The 16,950-nt window shown below is 33.8% G+C and overlaps 1 protein-coding gene across 1 annotated transcript; it reads right to left on the bottom strand.

Annotated features, from left to right (window-relative positions):
• Window positions 1-270: 270 nt before the first annotated feature.
• On the bottom strand, window positions 271-15,988 carry LOC105277488 (neuropeptide CCHamide-1 receptor-like). The gene is made up of 10 exons (XM_026968370.1): window positions 14,216-15,988; window positions 13,524-13,672; window positions 12,891-13,090; window positions 12,301-12,482; window positions 11,830-12,044; window positions 11,046-11,302; window positions 5,024-5,061; window positions 4,742-4,804; window positions 2,109-2,223; window positions 271-1,287 (listed from the first exon to the last, which is right to left on the bottom strand). Exons 1-10 carry the CDS (start codon window positions 14,480-14,482, stop codon window positions 842-844), a joined length of 1,932 nt encoding a protein of 643 aa, XP_026824171.1. The 5' UTR covers window positions 14,483-15,988; the 3' UTR covers window positions 271-841.
• Window positions 15,989-16,950: the final 962 nt, after the last annotated feature.

Here is a 16,950-nt window from a genome sequence, read left to right as displayed (position 1 = left end):
TCTGATATTTAAACTATTGAACAGACAAGTATATTAAAAATATATGATTTTGATTTATAAAACTTATTATGTGTGATTTTTCAGTATATGTTACCAAAAAAAGATTCTGGTTGCGGAAAACATTAAATAAAAGATTATAATCAAAATTATTAAATTTAAATTATTAAAACTATTAAAATATTATCCATTTTTTTATTATTTTATTTCTCTAGGAAATGTCACAGCGTTATATATATATATTAATTTATTGCATATATATTTCTATTTATAAAGCTCACAAAATTTTATTTATAATAAATCTCGCCACTATAATATATCGATAATATATATCTATAAAATAATTAAGTAGCTTTGCAGAATAATATGCAAGCTATGACTAGCGATATGATATATGACTAGATGGATTTTTATAAATACTGAGTTGAGATCAATTATAAATCGATTGAGATCGATTATAGATTGATTAAAAATTAAAATTGTTGAAGAATCTGGACTTTAGCAAAAATTTTGATTTCTCGAGTAAAATACATTCTCGATTGCTTATGCAATTATTAAATTTCGGTCAACTCGATGCATGATGAACTAATAATACTGTCAAAATTAATTGTGCAATATTTCTAAAAAGCTCTTTTTAAAAAAAATCGCACCGATTAGACAAATACTGTTACCATCACATAAAGAAAATATCAGTAGCACTCTGGTGAACATAAACATAATAGAGCAAGCATGTGCTTCAAATTTTCATTATATTAACATCGATAACGCGGGACGTACTCTGCAGGCATACAATTCAGAGATTACCATTCTTCGATTCGTTCACTCGAGGATGTCATGCGCAGAGCTATATACCCGATCTCATTAATTTGGCTGTATAGTCTCTTTGTTTGGTGGCCAAATGCAAATCCAGACTCTTCAACATCCTCGCTCGAGTTTCTTCCGCGTTTGTTTCTCGTTTACGCAGATCGCTCGCGAGATTTTCATCTGCCGAAGGCAATGGTTCGTTCCGTTGGAACGGCAAATCGAGATACTCGGGTTCAACGGTGTCTAATGAGGCGGATCTGTTTCGTGATTCTCGCACGATGTTCTTCATAAAGTCGAGAGCCATCCTCCGACAAGTATCGAAACCTAATAATTGTATTCTCTTACTGTGTATCACATTCATACGATGAGTCTCCCAGCGTGTTTCGTTGTCCATTATTTTAGCGATCGAGCTGGATGCTCCCGGTAGATCTTGGAACACTTTGGCAAGAATTTCCTTCGTTAAATCCTCCTCGCTGCCTGATGCATCTATAAAGTGAGAAGTATGCCAGTAATGACACGGTTGCTCTGAAGATCGCTGATCACGAAAATGATGTCTCTACAGAATGAGTATGATGAAGTACATGCTGTAAGTGCTGTAAATTTCTAGACCTTCAACATATCTTTTGGTTTAAATATAAATATGTAAAAATATGTAAAAAGTTATAATATGAAGAGTTACGATTAGATTATATTTAAAATTAATAACGATTTGCTTCGATTTGTTCATTATCAAGAAATTATCAAAGAATTGGATTGCATTTAATGTCTGTGATATTAATAACTTGCCACATTGTATAATAAATATTCATTTCTTTAGATGATAAACCAAGTGATTTATCTCGCTCCATATATCACACGGATGACACGCGATTTGGCGTCATGTCACATTGAAAATCACATGTGAATTTGATGACATTGCCAAGATATCTTCCGTAGAGAATTTTTCTCTGGCGTCGAAGTGATATCGTTTCGCATGATTTTTACGTTATACCGAATTTTATTTCATATATACAGTTTTTTTCGTATATTATTTTCTGATTGATATAAATCGCTCCTTGAACCTTTGTTTTTTTTTCTACGATTGGCCTTATTCTTCATAAGAATGTCATTTTATTACAATAATGAAGTATTCCAGTAAATTTAATATAAAATATTTATTAATATCAAACAAAGGGAATTCCAAAGTTCGCAGAAAGGGCTAGTAATTTCTACTTTTCTTCGTAGGATATTGCAAAAGTTCTTACTAGTGATACTCACATACAAGTTACATGCGATTCTCGAAAAGAACGAGAAAAAGTGTTACTTACCCAGATCACTGCTGCCATTATCAGTTTCTGCGATATATGTGTCTTCCTTGATCTCTCGTTGTAATTCTAGGACTCGAGTTAAAGCCAACTCGAGATATTCCTTTGTATTTGGACCCTGTAGAACATGAGATATGCACAGTAGATGTCGGATGCAACATCGGACATGCTTTGATCGCTGACAGCTACAATCCTTAGATAGTATAGAGATCTCTGAGACCTTGCAGTATTTACCCTTTATCTTATTTCTGATATCTCTTTGATTACATTTTTTCCCATCTTTCTCGGTGATGTTTAAGAAAGTTTTGAACTATCTTTTAATGTATAATTTAAATATATAATAATATATAACTTAAATTTATCGGAATTATTTTTTCGAGGTTTGCAAATGTTTATGTTTGTAACCACTTGGGTTAAATAAATTTTTACAATATAAATTCCTGTAAGTTTAGAATATTCAATAAAACTATTAAATCTATCTAGTATTATTGAGGATTATCTATCAGATGTAATTTTTTCTATCTCTTATTATCCTTTTAATAATTGGAAATGAAAACATTCACTATCTCTTTTTTTTTCAATAATCTATAAAATCTGAAAAGATTCTTTTTAATTTACACAATTCCCTAAAAATCTAAAAAATATTTGTGCGTGCATTGATTTGTTTCCTATACGTTTGAATTCTGTCACAATTGAATTCTTTCGTTACGGCCAAATTGGCTATAACAACTTATTTGCTAAAAAAACGAAATATCAAATGTAATTTAATTACAACCTAATATACGTACATATTGTACATGGCATTTCAATCCAGAAAAACTTATAGATTTTTGCAAATCTTTTTTGAGTTATTAAATCCAAATTGGTAAAAATCTGCCTTCATATTCAAAGCGTTCCAAATTTCATCAAACTTCGAGTATCAAACGTGTAACATATATGTAAAGTAAATCAATATAGAAACAATTTTTACCGCATTAACCGCGAAAACACAAAATCTGGTTTTGAGCTCGAGAGTTTGAGAGATTTCTGGTCGAGAGGTAAAGCTTCAGTTATATTTGACTTTAGCAAATTATTAGGTTGTTCATTAAGTTCTGCGGTTTTCTCGATAGATAGCGTTTGTCCATTGAAAAAGATAGCATGCATCGCCTGAACCGCAGATTGCCGCATACTCCGTGACAGGTTAGACAACGCTTGACATTTCGCCAGAGTCTTTGTTGTGTTTTGACGTGTTGTGTGTACGCACTATTCATTGAAAATGGAGGATCAAAAGGTGCATTTTCGGCACATTTTGCTATTTTTCTTCCGCAAAGGAGTAAAAGCGACGGACGCACAACGTGAGATATGTGGCGTGTACGGGGACTCGGCCATAAGCTCTGACACTTGTCAGCGTTGGTTTGCGCGCTTTCGTTCCGGAGATGTGGACGTCTCCGATGCTGCTCGCTCCGGTCGTCCATCCACCACTGACGACGACCAAATCGTGGCCGCAATCAAAGCAGACCGACACCTGACGACGCGGGAGATCGCGGAGCGCTTCGACATCGCCCATACAACGGTTGCGCAGCGATTAAAACGGCTTGGGATGTCGAAAAAAGCAGATGTTTGGGTCCCTCACGAGCTCACCGAAAAGAACATTTTGGACCGCCTCATGATCTGTGAATCCCTGCTGAAATGGGACTCGCTGGAGGCCTTTCTCAAACGGGTGGTCACGGGAGATGAAAAATGGGTGGTATATAACAATATTCGACGCAAGCGGTCATGGTGCGGTCCGGGTGAGTCGTCACAATCGGTTGCCAAAGCGGATTTGCATCCGAAGAAAGTGATGCTGAGTGTGTGGTGGGATTGGCGAGGCGTCCTGTACTTCGAGCTGCTTCCGCGCGGTCAGACCATCGACGCCGAGAAGTATTGCGCTCAGTTAGAAAAATTGAAGCAGGCAGTGGCGGAGAAGCGGCCGGAATTGGCGAACAGGAAGGGCGTTGTCTTCCACCACGACAACGTCAAACCACACACTGCTTTGGTGACCAAGAAGAAGTTGAAGTGCTTTGGCTGGGAAGTCATGCAGCACCCACCGTACTCCCCAGACCTTGCGCCGTCGGATTACCATTTGTTCCGGTCACTCCAAAACAATCTCGACGGGCAGCGCTTTAATTCAGTGGACGATATTCAAACGTACTTGGAGGACTTTTTCGCGCAGAAGTCGCGCGACTTCTACAAACGCGGCATTATGTCCCTTCTAGAACGTTGGCAGAAGGTGGTCGATCAAGATGGACAATACATTCTAGATTGAATAAATGTGTAAGTACAATAGATTTATGTTTTAATTTAGAGCAAAAAAACCGCAGAACTTAATGAACAACCTAATATTTCAAGCCTTTATGAGTTTGCAAGACCTCTCTTAGTCATGAGTACAATTACCACTTTATGATAATTAAATTGGCTGCAATAATCGCGATAAAATTAGCTTTTTATTTACTTCTTTCATTATAATAAATTTTATTGTCCGCGTTTTTTTATGTTCTTACTAAGAAAGAAATAAATTGTAATCTACTTTACAGTTGTACGTTATCAACTATAATTATTAATAATTACATTAAATGAATTATAACATTTGAACAATATAGTAAATGGGTTTAACTTACCACATCTCGTTCAATTCCTTTTACTCTTTTAACACCGTCGCCACCATCTTCCAAACAAGGTGCCTATGTTAATATAATAAAATAATGCATTAAGAAAACTGCTTCCTCATTAATTTCTTATGAATTTATAATTTTCAATTTATATGTATAATATAATTTCTTCTCTTCTCTGTATCGTTATATTAGTATAAAAACATATTTATATGTAATAACATATATGTTAGAGGCACATTCTATATTATTTTAAACCTGTATCATTTATTTCTATTGTAAATGTCTTACCGATGAACATCTCTTCATTATAAAGTGCTCGAGCTTGTCTACCTGTAATCAAATGATACTTGGTGATCAAGGAATGATAAGATGCGAGAATTTCAGTTTTTACCTTGTCAAAACTTTCTTGCTAATTATTTTACATTTTTACTGAATAAATCGCAAAACGTGTGTGTGACATTATTCTAAAATTGTTTTTTACTTCTAATGTAAACTGTCATGTAAAAACTTTTGCTTCTAATGTAAAATGTCATATAAAAATTAAAAGCGTTGCGATTTATTTCTTTTATAATTTCTGTGTACTATGTCTATATTGCATTGGACATTTAATGTATAAATATCTATGAAAAAAAAATATATATACAGGGTGTCTGACATAAGGTGAAAAACCTCTCGCCCACAGGTAGATCTCGTCAAACTGAATTAAAAAGTCCTGTTTGCAATTTTGCAACTATTTTGCAAACAATTACGTAAAATTTCAAGTAATTAAGTAAAGAAAGTTCGCTAATTCAGCGGACACGATTGGCAGCGAAGGAAGTAGGTATGAATGACAAAACGGCTAGCCGCGCGCGCGACGCGAGTGTATTTCTAAGGGCCGGTTTTTCAATCATGGTTTAAACTGAGATCTAAGTTTAAACCATGATTGAAAAACGGCCCTAAGAAGGCGATAGCAGCGAGTATCGGATTACAGTGGCAGGCGAGACGACGCGTGGACAATAATTTCTCAACGTTTCATTCAAGTTCTCGTGTTGCCGAGAAAGTGTTGTCCACGCGTCGTCTCGTCTGCCGTTGTAATCCGATACTCGCTGTCATCGCGTCCCGCGCGCGGCTAGCCGTTTCTTATACATCACAAAAAGTCGTCTCGCCTGCCGCTGTAATCCGATACTCGCTGTCATCGCGTCCCGCGCGCGGCTAGCCATTTCTTACGTCATTCATGCCTACTTCCCTCGCTGCCAATCGCGTCCACTGAATTAGCGAACTTTCTTTACTTAATTACTCGAAATTTTACGTGGTTGTTTGCAAAATGGTACAGGACTTTTTAATTCAGTTTGACGAGATCTACCTGTGGGCGAGAGGTTTTTCGCCTTATCTCAGACACCCTGCATATCATCTCGATCTCATGTCTTTTATACTCCTTACACTTTTATACAGGGTGTCCCGGGTTTTAACCGACAAACTGCGGGAGCATATTCTACTAGTGGAAATAAGAAAAAATTCTTATATCGAGTTTGCTTAGAAATGATTTATTACAAAGTTATAAACCAATATTGAAAAGAAATATGAGATAAGTAACAACGGAACATAGTGTAGAATTTGGAAGGTCGAAGATGTTTATGTTATGTGTATTCACATGTATTCATGTTCACTATGTTGAAACGATTCAGTATGATTGTTACTTTCACAACAGTAGCTGTTAGATTTCAATCGTCGTGTCAACTAGCAATTACTATCAGAATGCCAAAAGTGTTTTCAAATGAGGAATACACTGATATTCATTTCGTGTACGGATTCTGTGACGGAAATGCACGAGCTGCCGTACGAGAGTATCAACGTAGATTTCCTAACAGGAGAGTACCAGATAGATTTAAAGCAACGAATTACTAATTCAGTTACTGAGATGCAACAAAATTTTCAGGAATGTCGTACTGTAACAAATTCTGTACTACGTCGATGTCTAGCTTGTATCGATGTGCAAGGACAACATTTTGAAATGCGTCACTAAATCATTGCGTAGATAATTTTTATTTTTGTGAAAAAATCCGTTGTTACTTATCTCATATTTCTTTTCAATATTGGTTTATAACTTTGTAATAAAGCATTTCTAAGCAAACTCGATATAAGAATTTTTTCTTATTTTCACTAGTAGAATATGCTCCCGCAGTTTGTCGGTTAAAACCCGGGACACCCTGTATAATAATTTCAGTTATGCTTTACTCTCTATATTGTTTTATAATCCTCCTATTTGATATAAATCCAAAGTAATAACTCAAATTACTACAAAATAAACGATCAATATTTTCAGATTTTTATGCGAAAAGATAACACTGTAAAAGTTACAATAAAATTGACACAAGATATGAATAAATAATCTTGATACATTAGCTACAAAGTTGTTATCTGTGCAAATAATTACTTTACAGTGTCGTCGTTTGGAAATAACGATGCCTTACTTACGTGTCTCTTCGTGCAGAAATGTGCGCTCGAACTTTATCCCTTAACTTCGCGTCTGGTTATCCGTTATATCAGCTTCGTTATCACGCACTGCCAGAATCTAAGGGGTGTTGCGCGCGTGTAAACTAACGATTTCTTTGTCACGCCAAGTTCTCTCGTCCCCGAAACACTTTCTCGAATATACCTCCTTCGGTTCCCGTTTGTCGCAAGAAAGAACACTGCCTGTTCGTTATTCGTTGTACGCTACGCGCACGAAGAGCCATCAATGAACCCGAGACCGTTGGGTAACGTCGATCGTCGCGTACTAACAACCCCCTCGCTTTTACTGTTGTCGAGCAGAGGGGCCCATCTAAGTGAGTCGGTTTGCCATCGGTCCCCCTCGACTTGCTGTTCAACCGTCGTGTGTAAAGGTCCGAAAGAGCGGCAGATGCAAGCCCCCCCTTTTTCTTTCCGTAACCCCCTACGCGTGCCACATTGAAGGGAGTGAACGCGTGGCACGTGCGAGCGGAAGTGCATGCGTCCTAAACGTGTGTGGATTATCTTTGTTCGATTTGGGAACAACGTGCGAGTGAGGCTTTCACGTGAAAGAGAAATGAATTATATCTTATACCTTTTGCTTATGCTAAATTATAGACAGAGTTATCTTTATTAGTAAAATTCAGCCACGTAAAGCATGTGAAAAATGTACACGGTATCTCAAAATTGGGCCTCATGGCCTATTCATTGGGAAAATGTACGACGTGAAAGCGACGTACGGAACATTTCGGAACCATCTCGCTACAGATAAGTTCATTAAATCACTTGGGAGTTGACGCCTCTTTCAATGAAAATTTAATGTAATTCGGTAGTTACTCGATTCTATAGGAATGATATAGAGCAAATACTCTCTCTACAGATTTTAAGTTTCTATTATTCGAATGTACTTTTAAGTATACCTATGTGCTAGCAAATGCTGGAAAATCTCAGATTCACACGAAACAATAAGAAGTCCAGTAAGTGAAATCGTATTAGCTAATTCACTTAGTTATAGCATTAATTCGCACATATCACACGCATTAGTCTACATTATATTTTCATCAATACATCATGCTACAAACTTCCAAGCGATAGAGGAGAAAAACGCTACCGTTTGATAAAAGTATTTGGAAAGAGTAGAAAGTATAGTTGATATGCATCCATAATCAAAAAGTCGAACTTGAAATAATATTGGATCAGATAGTTAAGACATCAAAGTTTAAAATAAATTTCTATATGTATTTTCATATTTTTCATGCGTTTAAATGCTTTTCTTTCCTTTCATGGGCACTCGCACTATTTGTGATTTTATCCGATAAGTCCGTTATTCCAAATACAAAACAGATAATACGGATCGTCAGATCCCATACAGCACAAGATCGTTCTATGATCCCATACAGCACAAAATATTCGGAGAATATTCTAACAACATGATTTCCATATATTCTAAGAATATTCGAAAAGAATATTCATAAATAGTTCCACGAATGTTCTAAATGTTATTGGTATGTTATTTGGTAAGTACTCAGAATATTCTAATGATATTTCAATGAATATTCTTATAATATTTTATTTCTTATAATATTTCCCACAATATTCCTAGAATATCATATACACTCTAAAAATGGCTTCATCGTAATTAAGTGTTTGAATTATACACATTTAAGCAGAAATAATGTTTGACTTATCAAACGCAAGTGGAATCATATGATCATAGAACGATCTTGTGCTGTATGGGATCATTTATAGAATAATATCGGAGAATGTTTAGAATATTCTCATATAATGCTTCAGAGTTTCTGTGAACCTTCCATGGAACATTTGAAGTAGACAAAAACTCACATTCTCTGAATGTTCTATAAATATTCTGTAGCATATTCTATGAACATTTTGCGTATGTTTATGGACTGTTTCTATAGGATATTCTACACTCTAAGTAATAAGGGTTTGAAATTTCAAACATTTTCGTTGTCGCGTTTTCAAGATGTTTATTAATGTTTGACATTTCAAACATTTATAAGTGTTGGGTTTGTGGTTGGTGTTTAATTATATTACACGCGTTAGGTGTTTGATTTTCTACTTAATTGAAATTTCCTGCAAATCAAATGTTTATATGTTTGAAGTCTAACGAATTTGTTGGCGCGTAGTGGATGAATTGGTTCCTAGAGCGAGAGATTACTGCATCTTAGTCCGACCATCAGATTATCAGATATTCCCAGTGTATCGCGATTTAATAAATACCTTGTTAGGCAACTCTTGCTCGCGAAAAATTGCGCCGCGAGCGCCATCTGGTTTGTTGAAATTTTGTAAGAATTCAGTGCTTAAGTTTGTAAATGTTTGTTTCATAAGTGTGTAATTAGAAAGTGTTTGAAATATAAATTTGTTTGACTTTCTAATAATCAAACACAAATTGTGTTTTATTTTGTTCCCGTTTAAAAATCAAACGTATATATCTGTTTAATTTGACTCATGTTTGATTTTAGCAAAACAATTTTAATATATATATAGCAATGTTTGATACAAAAGTGTTTGAAACTCAAACGCTTTTCCACTTGCGTTTGATAAGTCAAACATTATTTCTGCTTAAATGTATATAATTCAAACACTTAATTACGATGAAGCCATTTTTAGAGTGTATAGGATATTCTAGGAATATTGTGGGAAATATTATAAGAAATAAAATATTATAAGAATATTCATTGAAATATCATTAGAATATTCTGAGTACTTAACCAAATAACATACCAATAACATTTAGAACATTCGTGGAACTATTTATGAATATTCTTTTCGAATATTCTTAGAATATATGGAAATCATGTTAGAATATTCTCCGAATATTTTGTGCTGTATGGGATAGAATAACGTTAGATTGTACCTTTCGTTATATTTTCACTGTTATAGTCAAACTGTTTAGTTTGAATTTTCTTTTTATGGATGTTATTAATTTATACATCGCATGCATAAATATATTCAGCTTTCATTATTTTTACAATTTCAATAAACGCATAAAAACATTAACGAGCATTGTCTTTTGGGGAAAATAATTATTAATTCTTTCGAATATGCGAAAATACATTAAACGATAATTAATTTGTTGGCTAGATTGAGCACGAGAAATATTCATTACGCTACGTGTATTTCAGTAGATATCTGCGTTTCACTGGTAGAAAAAATAAATTCTTCTTTACTTCATATAATCATTTAAAACTGGGAGCCCTTGAAAACTTAATCTTCTTAAAAAGCGTCCCATTGATTTATTTCTACGAGTTCGAATAAATATAATAATCTTTCTCTGTAGAAAATAGAAAATCACTGACATATTTCACAGTTTTAATAAGCTATTAACTCTTTCCGCTATTTAATCCAATTATATTATTAATCCTCAAAGAGACAGACTACATTAAAGTCTCTTTTCAGAAAATCTTTTAATAAAGAGGATTGCAGTCTATATATATAAGCTCGTGCGCCTATATGAAGTATATAAAAGAAGTTGTCTAAAGACAGCATACATAAGCGTAGAGTGAAAAATTGCGAGTGTACATATCAAGTTGCTAGTTCTTTTTAAATAAACAAATTAATCAAGCAATCGTAATTATTTCGAAATAATCGTCACATTAATCACCTAATGCCTGGATGAGAGTATTTAACAATCATATCTCTCATTGTACCCTTTCATCGCCACGTTAAAGCCAGTATCAAGCATCACCAAAACATGCAAACGTTTTGATGATTCACTTTAGGTCCAGCATTATCGGTAATGCGGGTGATTACGCTCATACTGCAATTCGTGCATCGGCATATACGTACCCCGCTCATATTTCGCAAATAATCACTTACGAGCGTAATTTCTGATTTGATTCATTTGGGGTAGGTCTGGTCGTTTCTACACTGCCCATCTCGAATACTGCGGTCGAGTTGAATTCCTGTGTACGTCTTCGAAAAGTGGAACCGAAACTGTTGTCGTAAAATGTGCCATGCATGTCACCTCGACTCCTCTGAGAGAAACCACCGTTGCTGCGAACTCTACCCCTGTCAATCTGCCTTCCACCGCAAATGGCAAAGCGACACGGTAGACAATGGCATAGATATTTGTTAAATCTGCCACAAACAAAAAACAGAGATGATGACGTACTGTCACTTTATATTCTTTACGTTTAAACTTGAAGATTTCTCGATTCGCTTTTAGTTTGATTTCGATCTCAAGTTCTGCAATTCGATTAAATTTCTAACTTTAGCGTTACGTGTGTGATTCTTCTTGTTAATGTAAAGAATCATTTGCGATTATCGCGAAAAAAGCAACTTACTGGTAACACGACGCTTTACAAATCGATATACGATTTTGTCAAGGAAATTACGAAAAAGTATATTATTTTGAAAACTTTATCAAATGCGAGATAACATATGTATATATCACATGTTCTTTTATTGAAATAACTAAATGTCATTAACAAATGTCATACTCTGAAACTACAAGCAACATTATTTGTCATAACAACATTATATTTTGTATTCTAATTGTATAATTTTTCTTTTTTAGTATATTTACATTGTTACGTGAAATTCGGAAAGCAGTTAATAATTACCGTAAATTAGAAGGCGACTTCAATAAATCCTTTAATGCTTACCTATGACGAAACGTGCGGCTGATTAAGTAGAGCGCAATGGGATTAACACAGCTATTACTGAAACTGAGGCAAAAGCCGATTATCCTGAAGGCGTGCCAGAAATCGTCGTAGTCCTCCTGTGATGTGGAGCAGAAGTGGAACCATAGCATGAACACGTGATACGGTAGAAAGCAAATCACAAATACGATTATGAAGCATACCACCATCCTGCTCACCTGTTTATGCAGCGATGAACAAAATTATTAATAAACGCGCGGCAAGAATTTTAATCGAACGATCAAAGTTTAAATATTCAATTTTCTATGTGAAATTTTCAATATTCTACGTTAAATGTTCAATGTAAAACATACTCTTTCAATTTTGGTTTATACAAAAGAGATATTTCTTAAGAGAGAAGATATCTATAAGAATATCTATATTTATAAGAGAAATTAAAAATTAAAACGTTATAAGAGAAATATTTTGATGTACCCTCCTACGCGTTCTCAGCTGGTCAATGCGATGATCGTTATTGGGAAGTTCACCTGGCATGTTCCTCGTAGATAATGCTAAGTGCCGTGCCATGCCCAGGTAGAAAGCAGCTATCACGCACAATGGTATCGCATAATATACCAAAAATTTGAACATCACCATACCTTTCTTATAGTCATTTCCTGTGACACGAAAGCATTATGCACTATTTACTTTTGTACTTCAATTAATAATTATTAAAACATGATCAAACTTATATCAGAACTTATTCACTTGATCTTAACAACATTGATACTGTATGTAAAATACGCAATATATTGCGTATAGAAATTTTTCTTATAAGAAAAAGCTTTGAATCGCTATTTAATAGCGATCAAAATAAAAATGTAAAACTTGACTGTTATTTTGTCGTTCATGGGACGTATCGGAAAAAGTTCGCAGGTAACTCTCCCACAGATAAAATGACATTATCATATAGATAGTCGAAAATTTCATCGCGAAGTTTACATACGTATTGACGTATTCTTAATTTGTAACATCATAATTGTATCTTCGCGATTGCATATTCGTAGAGGTACGTTGTATCTTACCGAATTCTTCAGGAAAAGGGCTGCATATGAGAATACTCCGGTTTTCTTCCAACGTTATGACCGGCACGTAAGAGAACAGAGCGTCGGGCATAGCTAAAACAATTGCTAGAACCCAGATAAGGGATGCTGTTAAGATAGTTAATGGTTTTGCACTCAAACCCGCTACATGACGACGAATTGGATTCACAATGGCGCAATATCTGCGAGAATGTAAAATAGATTACGTTATATTAATTCATTTCGAAGATAAATTCATGTCAAAGTTATAATGATTAATTAACTGCTACAGATATCAAAGCGTAGCGCATCATTATTTTTGTGTAAATTAATCTGACATTTAATCAAAATCAGATTGTAAAGTTAGAAAGAAATATTGAGATAATAATGTGCGTTATTTTACATTATTACATGACATATATTTTATTTGCTCGGAAATTATTATTAATTAAATTAATTTATATGAATTAAATAATATACATTAATTAGTTTCAAGAGCAGGTTTTGCGAAATATTTGAATACGCTATAATTGAAATTTTAGCTTCAGAATTAAAGCAAGTTAGTATGCAGATGATATTCATTTGCGTAATTCCTTGATTTAGCCTGCACGTGATAACATTCTCGGTTCTATTTACCTTTCAGCTGACAAGGCTGCCAGTGTAAATACTGATACACCAATTGAAATATCCTTAGCACATTCAGATAGTTTACAGATAGTTAAGCCCCACGGCCATGACTCGATTGTGTAAAGAATAGACGTGAAAGGTACACAAGTCACAATTACCTGTAACAATTTTCCCATGCTCAATTCAAATGGCATATCGCCACTAACATAAGTAACATAATGCAAAACATGCACATCATGGATTATTTATTATACATAAAAGATAATTTAATTAGTTTTAAAAATAAATGCCTAAAACATAAAAACGAAGATGGTGCTCCTGTAGTATATTTCTTCGTGTGCATCTTATGATGATTTTTATTATTAAAGAGTATTAATAGAATCTATATATAAATTTTAATAAAGGATATATATACATATAATTTTAAAATAATATTCTCTCTATAAATAATTATCTTAATCAAATCTTTTTCTTTGTAAAATTACATTTCCAAGGAACGTTTTTCTTAGGTACGTAGTTAGATACGTAATTAGGTACGTTTTTCTTTTTATTATTTTTACTCTTTAAAAGAAGTATAACTTGCTTATCGTTCTTATCTTTATTGAAAAAAAGATATTTTCCTCAAAGGATTTATTTCTCGTGAAGGAGGAAATTTTGCAAAACAAAGTAAACGCAAGAGTAATACTTTTTGACATGCTCACCAATAGATCGCCCAGCGCTAAAGATAGCACATAAGTATTTGGTATGTTTCTCATATTGGCATGACGTAGTAAGATAAGAACTAAGATACCATTTCCCATCACACCCACGACCAGAATTAGCGAAAAGATTACGGGTACGATGTAAGTCTCGAGACGTTCGTCATATGGCACGTAATCGGTATCGTACTGCTTTACATCAGAGCTTATGCTTACGTTCAATACGTCACCCGCTATCACCATCATCTGTAATACAGGAAGCATTCTCATCTCTTATTCACTTTGACATTAGTACTTGATATGAAAAGAGAAGAATATCGAAGTGCCCCGAACAACAAGAAAAATGACAACGTTGCATTGTCCGAATGCAAATTAAAAAAAAACACAATGGAATCGTAAATTATTTTTAATTACTGCGGATTAATTAACAAACGTAGATATGTTTCATCACGTTGCATGCAAATACGATGTATAGGATATTGTATAGGAAGCGGCATAAATAAAAAGATTAATGCGTCAATTTCATTGACCCATTTCCCTTGCACGCGATCTTAAAAAATTTATATTACATATTACAACATGGATGGATTCCATTAACACCATTAAAATGCGTAGCTTATGTATTATACGTACTACGCGAAGTGACATGGAACGATATGAAATAAAGTAATGAAACATATTGGATTGACAGTAATAAACATGATAAATGTTCCGCTATTTCTTAGGCGGACACGTAATTTTTCTTCCTCAAGATATGACAAAGCAGGGTACATTTATTATTGCCGATGTAATTTGTACTTTTATTTATTATATATGTGATCACTTTATCGCAGACCTAAACATGTATTATAGTTATTATCGCTAGAATGAAAGAGATAATTAAAAGTAAGACAGATTACGTTGCACGTTCATACAAATCTCTGAATATTTTAGTTCACACATTTTTCTCATTTTTATATCTCGTAGATTCAAAAGATATTCGAAAGTAAAAGCATATCTATCAAGTTTAGAAATGAATTTTATGAAATAGAAATGTAGCAGAATACGCGATAAAATTTGCTGAAATATAAATATCATGCATATAACATAATCAATTATTATATTACAGTACGATTTAATTAATTACTTTATAAAAGAGATCAATTTACAGAAAGAAATAATATAGTTTTCTTTACATTCCATATTTTCGCGTTCTATATACGAACTCTATGTTTTCTAACATAGCATTACATGCAACGGCATACATTGAACTACCTAGACTTGTTACTAAAGGTTTTGATTTTGCTTATTCAATTTAGTATGTATTGCGATTTAGTATGTATTGTGCAGAAGAAAAGAAACAGAGAGAAAGAGAGGAATATTACATATTAAAACATGATAGATTCCATTAATTCCATTAAAATATATAGCTTATGTATTATACTACTACTACGCAAAGTGACATAAAATGATCTGAAATATATCTTTTCGCTACTTTAAAAATATCCAATGCAATTTCTATCACATTGGATAGTTGTCGATTCAATACAATGTTTATATGTTTTCTTTTTTGATAACTTTCCTATAAATATAAAGCCAATATATTTGTGGCATAAATATTAAAAATATTAAGTATTAACAGGAAACTAAGTTTTCTATCTATTTGCATGGTTAAATCGAATTTATCATCTTAAAATCTTTCAGTAGTTGTAACGCACACAATGTAAATTATACAATAATCTCTTAATAATGGGATTATTTAAACATTATGTACAATATAATTGCACGCAATTTATGTAATAATGTATTTCAATAACAATATATAATAATTCATAACCTAATATTTAAAACACAAAAAGAAAAGAATCTTAAAAAGAATCTTGAAATGCAAAACTTAATCTCTGCAATAAATAATAATAGTTACAGAAATAGTTGCAGCAATCTTCATTATATAATTAGTATAATTATCAGTTTATTCATGTGTAAGCACATCCTTATTAGATAATTACACAGCATAAAGAGCTATAGGAAACTCAATTTCATTAGCACGTATATGTGTATATAACGTATAATTAATCAAACGACCAAATTTCTCTAATGGAAAAAGCGTTCGCAATTACTTTCTAATCAATAGCGCTTTTTGATTTAGAGTTAAAATTCAAGTCGCAAATGCGATGTAGTTGTAGTCGTAAAAATCGAGATGAGACTTGCTCATCTCGTGTTCCAACTGCGACAATCGACTTGCAACAGCTTCATGCGATAGCCAATAACACAATAGGCATGCGCACGATATGCGACTCCGACTTTTTGCTTAAATTGATAACAAATTTAAATATATTTCCAACTTCCGGTTTCCATTGCTATGTACAGATTATATGAACCTGTCCATACAACCGCGAATGATTATAGAATGAAATGTATTCTACAATCGAACAAGTTTTATTCCGAATCGATATTCAGCATACGATAAACGGTTCGCGACATCCGACTCCGGCTACGACTTATTGTAGAACGGGCCTATCTCCACCTGTCGTATGTTTTCCATCAGCAAGTATACAAGTTACTATCAAGAATCCTTAGGGCCGGTTTTTCAATCATGGTTTAAACTTAGATCTAAGTTTAAACCATGATTGCAAAACCGGCCCTTAGGAGACGTTCGACCGTTTAGCTAAGAGTCAAGCGAACGTTCGAAATTATTCCATCGTCGAAGTACTGAAGTTTCAAAGCGCGAAATTTGCGAAGCAATTTAAATGGAAAAT

Source organism: Ooceraea biroi, chromosome 3, assembly GCF_003672135.1.
Source record: "Ooceraea biroi isolate clonal line C1 chromosome 3, Obir_v5.4, whole genome shotgun sequence".
In the NCBI taxonomy this organism is placed as follows: Eukaryota; Metazoa; Arthropoda; class Insecta; order Hymenoptera; family Formicidae; genus Ooceraea; species Ooceraea biroi.
Note: the sequence above shows the minus strand (reverse complement) of the source record. Positions and strands in the feature narration are given on the sequence as shown.